Below are 9,719 nucleotides of genomic sequence, written 5' to 3'. Positions count from 1 at the left end.
GGCCTAGAAAATGATATTTACTTTCTTTAAGGAGTAGATAGAAAGAGGGGGAGAGGGGGCGGGGCAGAGGCAAGGCACAGGCATTTGGTCTCTCAAAGTATGAGAGAGAGAGAGAGAGAGAGAGAGAGAGAGAGAGAGAGAGAGAGAGAGAGAGAGGACACAATGGAGAAATGATAAACAGGAAGAAAAATGGGAGGAAAGGAAAAGAAAGGCAGACAGATAAAAGGAAAGAGAAGAAAAGGGGGAAGAGGGAGGGAGGACAGGAAGAAGAGATGGAGAGGAAAGTAGATATGGAAGAAATACCGGAAATAAAGGGAAGGAAAGCAGAAAGGCAGCTTGACATGGAAAACAGAAAACAGGGACGAAAGATAAAAGGGAAAAGAAAAAAAAGCAGCAGCAGCAGCAGCAAGAAAGCAAGAGGGTGAGGGGAAACACGTGGCCTGGAGGAGGGTGGTCAGGCGGCAGCCACCTGGGCTCTCAGGCCTGCGGCCGGCGGGGCCTCACGTCCAGCTGGCGGTCCGTCTTCCTGTCCTTGCGCGGGCGCCGCTCTCTCCGGCCCTTCTTCGGGCTGGGGTTTCTCTCTGCAGCGGGAGCACAGGCTGCTGTTTCTGAGGCCAGCTGGGTCCGGGAAGACCCCGCAATCTGAAAGACGAGGGTGCCCCCCACCTCCCAGCAGGGCCCAGAGTAACATTTGGGCGCTGACCTGGCAACCACTCCTGTTGGAGTCTGCACTGTGGGAAAACTTACCCCAGACCGAACACTTCTCTCAGTTCCTTGGGGGCCGGGAGGGGCGCTCACTTGCTGGGCCCTCCCCAGGCCTGGGGATTCATACAGGCCCCCCCAGCCCAGGACGAAGGGTGGCCTTGTGGGGGTGCCCGTGAGCCTTCCAGGGACACGCACTCCATGGCTCACAGGGATCTTTGCTGGAGGGGACACATTTTACCCAGGTCCCCGCAGCAGCTTCCCCCTCACCTCGGGGCCCCAGTGATGCCACTTGAAACAACAACAATCAAAAGAACAGCAACTACACAGGCGCGTTCAGCTAGGGGCCCCGCATGGCAGCCCTGCTCCAGATGCTCTGTTAGACTCAGGGAGCTGTGGGGGAGGCGCTGACAGGCAGCTCCGGGTCTGTACCTCACCCAGTGCCCACTGGGGGCGGGCTGGGCTGGGCCGAAAACCCAGTCTAACTCAGAATCTTGACCCCATTGTGCCCCCACCCCTGTGGAGCTGGGGTGAGTTTCTAACACAAATATCTGATTAGTCCCACATCTCAGATGAGATGACTGAGACCCAGTGAGAGGCCTTGCTTGCTCAGTGGCACAGCCTGGGCTGCAGTTCCTGGTGTCACTTTCAAGTGGCTCCCAGCTCACTTGGCCAGGGGTGTCCCTGGGTTCAAGGCCTGGCTCCACCATGTCCCAGGTGCCCTAGCTCCAGGTAGCTCATGCTTAAACACAACTTTGGATCCCTCTTTGCACACAGACCTACATTTGAATTCCAGGTCCATACTTCCCTAGCTGTGTGAGCCTTGGGCAAATGAGTTAACCTCTCTGGACCTCAATCTTCTCATCTGTAAAATGGGTATAATACTAATACCTACCTCATAGTGTCATTGTGCAGATTAAATGACTTAATGAGTATAGAGAATTAGCATAGTGCCCAGCACATAGTAAGAGCGCAGTTAACATTAGCCAAGTCCATATTATTACTATTCACCATTCACATCTTACCGACCACACTCTGCAGTCCCTCTTTTCCACATCAATGGTTCTTAAGTGCCCGCAGGGAATATTTTGGGTATCTGTGTGGTGATCTTGGTTGTCACAAAAAAGGGGGCCCCAGAGGCATTCAGTGGACAGGGATCAGAGGTGGGACAGTCCCTCACAAAAAAGAGTTGTCCCCATCCCACCCAGCTCTCCCGTAGCTGAACAATCTGCTTGCTCAGAGCCAAATTCCATCTTGGTGTGATTGCCAAGGGTGTGTGAACACTTTCCCCATTCACTGCCTGGTCTCGGGTGGCCAGGGTGGTGTTCATCAAGTGGCCAGCCAGTTTTGTTGACTTTATTAAGAGCTGGTCACCATTAGGGAAGTCGCATCCCTGATGGCAACACAAACGCGCACTTGAGCCCTGAGCTTGGCCATCACTTGGCCATGATTCTACTTCGCCGAGCGTTCTCGGGCGTGTTGGGCCCAGCATTGCCATGATGAGGTTTCTGTTGTTTCTTTTATGTTGTGGTTAGGGCACTATGCTGATCTTTTGAAAATGACATATGCAAGTGGGTTACATATCCATGAGTTTCATTTCAGAATATTAAAGAGGCTGTTCCAAACCCCTTGTGATGAAAGGGAGGGGTCAGTCTGAAAGTGCTGAGAACCTTGATGTGAAGGACAAGCTCGATCTTCCTAACGATCTGGGCCTGACCCCCAGGAGGGCAGACGGCAGACCCTCCTTTGAAGGGACACCGGGAGGGCAATCTCACTCACAAGAAGCCACGGCTAATGGTGGACGCTCAGGTCCTGACATGTACTCTCTGGGAGACCAGTGTCCCAAGGCTGCTCAGGGTGCCTCTGGGCCCTTCCCGCTGCAGCCCTGTGGGCCTGGTCTGGAGCTCACCTCCTGGGCAGGGCCTCCGGATGGCACATTTCCTCGACTCAGACAGCACCTGGCAGGTTGCTGCTTCCTCGTGTTCCGCGTGGCCGGCTTCTCGTACCCGGGTTTCCAGGCCCCAGGCCGAGCCGCAGGTCTTCCCGTGATGCATGCAGGGGCCCCAGCTGCCCCAGGGGCCCAGCTCACACTCCTCTGTGGGGTGGAGGGAAAGACAGACAGACAGACAGACTGATGGAGTCAGTTGGCAGGGAGTGTCCCTCAGATCCAAGGGCAGGGTGAGGGCGGGTCAACTGCCTGCAGCCCCATCTCACCATGCAGGGACTCAGGCCGGACAGGAGTAGAGGGAGACATCTAAATCGCACTTCTGAGAGCCTGGGACGAGAGCCTGGGACAAGAGCCTGGGACAAAGGCTCTTCTGGAGCATGCACAGGCCATCGTGGGCCAGATGCCAGAGGGGCCAACTATCTGGCTTTAAAGGGGAAGGCTTCCCCGAGGAGGTGACACAGAAGCTAAGGGGAGACAGTGGTGCATTGGGTGGCGATGGCAGCGAGCACATGCCTGGCTCCCACACAGCCCCAGGGCCTGGAAAACCATGTTTGAGGGACAGAGCAGCTAGGGGGGGTGGGGGCTGAGTGAGGGTCTGGGAGGGGAGGGGCAGAAGGAGAGGCCAGAGGGTTGGCTGAATAGCCCTCAGGGCCAGGACATGGGTTTTGAACTTGATCACATGGCTTTGATCAGCTGTAGAAGGTGGAAGCTACGCAGAGCTGTTGGAGGGAAAATGAAGTCATGGACATAAAAGGTCTTAGTAGGGAGTAATTTCAATATATCTATTCTTTCACAGTTGATGCTTTTTAGAGTCCTTGAGAGGTAGCAGAGAATGGGGGGCTATTAACACCCCCATTTGGCAGCTTAGGGCACTGAGGCTCAGAGCAGGGAAGGGACTGGCTAAGGGAAGAGAGAAGAGTCTCGCACAAGAGAACACAGGAGGTTTAAGATCCTGTTGGGCCCAGAACCGGGTCTCCAGACCTTAGAACAATGTCCTTCTGCTGGATGCATTCATTGGACTGGCAAAGACTGAGCACCTACTGCATGCCAGGGGGGTGCTGGTGCTGAGGTGCAGCGGGGACAAGGCACCCCTGGGTCTGCCTCTGGAGAAGTCAGGCTGGAAGGACAGGGTGCTCGCGCAGTAGAGGGAGGAACCCAGGAAGCTGTGGGAGGACAGAGGGGGCGCAGGTCCCATCCTGGGGGACTGGGAAGGCTTCCTGAAGCAGGAGACTCCGACCCGGGGCTTACAGTGGAGGGAGAGGTTAACCAGGAACAGGAAAATGAAGTGCTCCAGGTGGAAGGAATAACCCCTGCAGATCTTCTGCAGGACTCAGCTTGACACCAGCCGGGAACTGGGGAAGTTGGAGTATAAAGTCAAGTGGAGAGAAAACAGTGATGGGTAGAGAGGCTGGCAGATGGGGGCCAGATTGCACAGGGCCTGGGAGGGCTCTCCCTGAGGACAGTGGGAGCCACTGACGGGCCTTGAGCAGAAGGGAAACCTGATCATATTGCCATTTTGAAATAATCTCTCTGGCTGCCCGGACGAGAGCCAGCATGGGCTGGAGGCAGGGAGACCTGAGGCAGGGAGACAGCCAGGAGGTGGTGGCCATGATCCCATCATGGGCAGAGTGTGGGGAGATGAGGGTTGGGAGGGGTAGCGTAGTTGGGGACCTTTATTCTGCTTCATTTCTCCCCAAAGTTGAGGGGGTTTTGCCATTTGACATCTGTATTTATTCTTGTGTGACTCTTCTGTCTCCCAGCACAATGTTACATCCACAAGGGCGGAGGCATTATCTATTTTGTTCACTAATATGGCCCCAGCACCTCGGAAGTGCCTGGCACATAGCAGATACCCTAGTAAATATTTCTTGGCAAACGAATGAGCAGATCAGGTTGGATGTAGGCTGAGAGAGGAGAGTCACCAGTGATGCCCATGTCTCCAGCGTGGCCAGCATGGGCCGTGGAGCTGGTTAAGGACAGAGAAAGCACCAGGCTGGGGATGGGGACGGAGGGACGGAAACACGTAGAGGGCAGGAGCGGCTGTGGTCTGATGCCCAGGGAGGGATGTGGCCACGGACAGTGAGTCAGGTGCCACCAGCTTTCAGAACGACCGTGAACACGAGCCCAGAGGGAATGAGTGGGCAGAGATATGCGATTCAGGTGAGAGCACTGGGAACAACCAGTCTCAAGTGAGGACAGATCACAGAAGAAGAGCTCACAAAGGCGTCTGAAAAGGAGCAGCGGGGAAAACAGCAGTAATAATAGTGACATGTATTGAGCACTTACTGTATACTAGTCACTTTATTAAGTGCTTCCAATTTTATTAATTAATTTAATCCTTATAACAATCCTCTCCCACAAAGTAGGATCTATGTCCTATGGTAATTTTTTTTTTTAATGTTTGAAGAAATTGAGGGATAGGGAACTTAAGTAACTTGTTCAAGGTCACAAATGGGTAAATTTTAGAGTTGGGATTTGAACCCAGGTCTGTCTTATTCCAAAATCAGTGCTCTTCTGTACTCAGCTGCCTCCCTTGGTAATAATAATGATGGCCGCAATAATAATCGTAACGGTGGTTTTAGCATGTTGAATGACTCCTGTGTATACCTGACATGGTGTGTGGGGCCTGCCATGCACGTGACACTTCTTCCAGGTCTCCTGACACCCTCACCAGCCTCTGCTGCGGGGCGGAAGGGCAATGGGCAGGATGAGGAGGCCCCCACTCACCCTGGCACTCCCGCGTGCTCTGCTGGGCTGCGGTGCCCAGTGGGCAGGTGGGCAGACACTTTCCCTTGTACAGGTAAAACCGCCTCTTGCACTGGATGCAGAAGTCCTGGCTGAAGCAGCTCTCGCACGTGGTCCCACATTCTGTAATAGAGCCAGGGCCACCCTGGTGAGGGCAGCTGCCCAGGAGGAGGGCATTCTGGGACTGCCTGAGGTGGGAGGGCCTCTGAGCAGCCCCAGGCCCTGCAGCCCTGGGTCAGGATTCAGTGTCTCCTTTGAAGCCCAGACTTGTCCAAGGTCAAACTGGGTTGCATTCAAGGGGAACTCCCTCTCTCATTTGAACTGAGGCTCAACAGGGGCAGGTAACATGTCCAAGGTAGCATGGTTATTTGTGTTTAAAGCTCAAGCTTCCCTTTCTCATTGGAGCAAAGAAAAGGCAAGTGACACAGCAAATCTGGGCCAGGACTGAGGACTCCCTGCTCCACTTCCGTCAAGGCTCAGAGGTGGTCGTGATTGTCCCAGGTCACAGCAAAAAGAGAGTTAGGAACTAGGACTCCTTTTCTCATGTGAGCTAGGCTCAGAGGGTAAGTAACATGCCCAAGGCCACACAGCAAACTAGGGTAGAGATGAAGGCCCCCTGCTTATACCAGAGAAGGCACTGACTTGCCGAGGGCTTTCGAGCCACCTGAAACCAAGCAAGCATCTGAGTCTGGGTTCAGGCATACACCCACTTCCCCTGTGGCTGTCGGGGTACCAGATAGGACAGGAGCCAGAGGTGCCCAGGAGCCCAACACTAGCACAGGACAAGGGAGGAGCCACGTACTTCTGCACCTGTTCACCTCCTGGCCACGGACGCCGAAATAGCCGTGGGGACAGTCATGCACACACTTGCCGTACTGGCGGATACCTTCTCGGCGGATGAACAGGAAGAGCCTCTGCTGGCAGGTGGAGCAGCCGTTCTCCTCTGAGCAGATGACGCAGCCTGTGCAGTTGCCCCCCAGACCAGTGCCCACTGCCATCCAGACCAGGGTGGAGGGTGAGGGAAAGGGAGAGAGATGGTCAAACCATATATGTTGTCTCATTGGGATATGAACTAAGCACATAGCTACCAGTCAAATGACTACATTTCCCAGCTTCCCTTGCAACTAGATATGGTCATGTGACCAAAAGCAGCTCTTTGAACTCTGGGAGCCCGCACATCCTGCTGATAACTCCATTGCTGTTGCTTACATCTGAGACCCCTGACTGACCCAGCGGGCTCATATGGAGGTGCACAGTACTGATGCTCCTGAGAAGAGAAACTGCCACAAGGAGCCGAGTAAAGGTTTGCGTGTTTCCAAAACGATAGACCTGGCAGGACCTGAGGGCAGAGAGAAGGTGTGATGTTGTAAGAGGAACTTCCAGGGCCAGAAAGGGACAACTGAGACGTGAACAGTGCCCAGACCTCCCACCCAATTGGCAAAGACCGTAAGTTCTGATGACAGCAAGGGCTAGCAAGGATGAGAGGAAACTTCCATCCTCTGGAGAAAAATCTAGCAGCATCTAGTAAATTTGAGGACATGCTTCTGCTATAAAACCCAGAGCAGTGGTTCCCAAGCTCGAGCAGGCTTCAGCACCTCGTAGGGGGCTTGTTGCAACACAGAGCACGGGGTTCCACCCTGGAGGGTCTGACTCTGTAGGTCTGAGGTGGTGCCCGAGAGTCTGCATTTCCAACAGGCACCCAGGTGATGCTAACACTGCTGGTCCAGGGACCACGTTCTCAGAACCACTGACTTAGAGACACTCGTGTGTGTGCACAAAGAGACATGTACAAAGACGTTTATTGCAACATTATTTAATAGCAAAAATTGCAAAAACCTAACCATTTATCAAAATATAGAAGCACACTGTGGTATAGACATATGCCACAGCCATAAACCACACATCTGGCCCAGCCATGATGAATGACAGAGGTAGATTTACAGTCTTTTCGTGGCTACTTCTCAAAGACAGTGCTGAGAGCAAAAAAGCAAGTTGCACAATGAATCATACAGTAAGGAGCTATTTACATCAAGTTCAAAACCTGCAAAACAATATTTTGTAACATTTATTATACATAAATTTGTATTAAGAGTAAAAGACAGAAGGGGCTGATAAACACTGAGCTCAGGATGTAACACCTCTGAGGTGAGAAGTGGGAAAAGAGATTGGCAAGAAAACGGGGGACTTCTACTCGTACCTGTAATATTTAATATCCTAAAATCTAAAGCAACTATGAAAATGGCAAGATTTGATAAAAGTGGCTGCCCAGTACACAAATCTTCACCATACTGTGTTTTATTCTCAACTGTAGGTTGGAAATATTTCATCATAAAGTATATTTTTTTAAAAGAAGAGTTTAGCCTCTATTTTGTCCTGGGGGTGTGGGGAGGGGCAAAGAACTATATTCTTTCTATTCCTCCTCCTCCCGTCTCCCTTCCCCCAAGCACCGGCCCATCCTCAAGCTGAGATCCAGAGCAGGGGGAGGTGACAGAAATTCTGAGAGCAGTGGAGACCTGCGCCTCTGAGCACTAGGCTACCTGTCTCCCCATGTCCATTCTCCCCCTCCTCCTCAGTAACGGAACCCTGATTTTTAGCAGAATTTATGTCTTCCAAGAATAAAGACTACATTTCCCAGGCTTCTTTGCAGCTGCGTGTGGTCATTTGTCTACATTCTGGCCAATGGAGTTTAAGTGGGAATGTCTTGTGCCACACCCAGGAAATGCCCTTTAAAGGAAGGGCAGAGTGGAACCTTCCCCAAAGAGGTGCTTCTTCATTCCTCCCTCGAGGCTGAGAACGAGGTCGCTGGAACCACAGCAAAGGCAGGTGACAGAGGGACCTGACAGGGAGACACTGTGGCTGAGCCAGACCAGCCCCGGGACTGTCTACCTCAGATTCTTTCATAGGAGAGGGAGGAAAGTGCTGTCCCTCCTGTTGAGGCCTCCGGTTCTGTCAGATGCTGAGAACTACGTGATAATGACTGATGATGTCAGGTCTTAGCCACACTGGTGGGCACAGAGTGATGCCAGGGGACACCAGGTGCCTCTCCTCAGTGCCTTGGCATTGTACAAGCCCCCTGGACCTGAGATGCTGCCCCACCCACAAAGGGCAAAGGGACCCTCAATTGGCTTGAGACGATCTCTGCCATTTGGCAGGAAAGGAGTTTAAATTAGAAATTACGTCCAATTGCAGAAAAACAAATGGCATTTCCTGCAAACTGAGTTTGTGAACTGAGACTCATGCTCTGACAGGGGTGTTGTTGCCCATTTTGCAGCTGAGAAAACAGAGGTGCAAAGAGGTGCCAGGACTTGCTCAGGGTCTCATAGAACCGCTTGGGGCAGGGACCATGTCAGTAGGCCGTCCACTGCCCTCGTGGAGCGTTCGTTCAGGGCCTGGGGCCTCAACGGTGACCCACACATGGCCTTGCCATCACAGGACCTCATGGCAGAACTGAAGCCTGCAGAGGTGACTGATAGCAACACAGATGGGGACAAAGCAACGCTCTAAATAACCACTGTCTCTCGGGAGGGCTTAGGGTGACTCAGCCCGGCCGCTGCCGGTTCACCGAGGACCCTGCGGCCAGAGGAGTGGAACCTTCCCCAAAGTCAGGCAGCCAACAGCAAAGATGCCCCGATTAGAGCGACAGCACTAATATGTGTAGGGTGATATTTCAACTTTCTGAAGACAAAAGAACCCCACAAGGACCCTCCCCTTGACCTCAGAGAGTGCCAGTCTCTGTGAGTGTGTGTGTGTGTGTGTGTGTGTGTGTGTGTGTGTGTGTGTGTGTACAAGAACGCACTATGGATCTCAACTAGCATCTTTCAACCCCAGGTCTTTGAAGAGAGGTGGCTCTGCCTTGGTCCTGTCGTTTGGCTAGGGTGCCCTCTAGTGCCTCCATATTGTAATAGCACCCTCTGACTGTGAATTCTGATGGTCTTACTCAGGGTTTTCATCACATCTGAGTTAAGTACAGCAATGCTCTTTTCCTCCATCCCCAAGGTCACAGTTGCAGAGAGTCGAATGCCAATTTTATGACTAACTAGAGGCCTGGCGCGTGAAATTCGTGCACGGGTACGGTCCTTAGGTCTGGCCTGCGATCAGGGCCACCTTCCCCAGCTGCCTGCAGCCGGCCCCATCCCTCGTTGCCACCCACCCCCCGTTCCCTGTTCACCATCGGGTGATCCGTGCCTGATGGCCAGGGGAAGGGACCAAGAGGTCAGCTGTTCCTGCCTGCTTGCCTGCCCCGCCCCCGCCGCAGGTGGCCATCAGGCGATCAGACCAAGAAGTGGTCAGTGCGCCTCATAGTGACTGGTCCAGCGGTTGTTCT

The 9,719-nt window shown here is 53.1% G+C and overlaps 1 protein-coding gene across 2 annotated transcripts in view; it reads right to left on the bottom strand.

The window, feature by feature from the left end:
* Window positions 1–381: 381 nt before the first annotated feature.
* RSPO4 (R-spondin 4) overlaps window positions 382–9,719 on the bottom strand; it is a 28,697-nt gene continuing 19,359 nt past the window's right edge. Inside the window, exons 2-5 of one of the 2 annotated variants that reach the window (XM_036311600.1) lie at window positions 6,198–6,386; window positions 5,378–5,518; window positions 2,612–2,797; window positions 382–581 (exon numbers count right to left, since the gene is read on the bottom strand). In XM_036311600.1, coding sequence (XP_036167493.1) covers window positions 478–581; window positions 2,612–2,797; window positions 5,378–5,518; window positions 6,198–6,386 — 620 coding nt within the window. In that variant the 3' untranslated portion in view covers window positions 382–477. The remainder of the gene's footprint in view (window positions 582–2,611; window positions 2,798–5,377; window positions 5,519–6,197; window positions 6,387–9,719) is intronic. The other variant, XM_036311601.1, reaches the window with a different exon arrangement.

Source organism: Myotis myotis, unplaced genomic scaffold (genome assembly GCF_014108235.1).
Source record: "Myotis myotis isolate mMyoMyo1 unplaced genomic scaffold, mMyoMyo1.p scaffold_m19_p_58, whole genome shotgun sequence".
NCBI lineage: Eukaryota > Metazoa > Chordata > Mammalia > Chiroptera > Vespertilionidae > Myotis > Myotis myotis.
The sequence above is the reverse complement of the archived record's forward strand: the minus strand, read 5'-3'. Positions and strand labels throughout refer to the sequence as shown.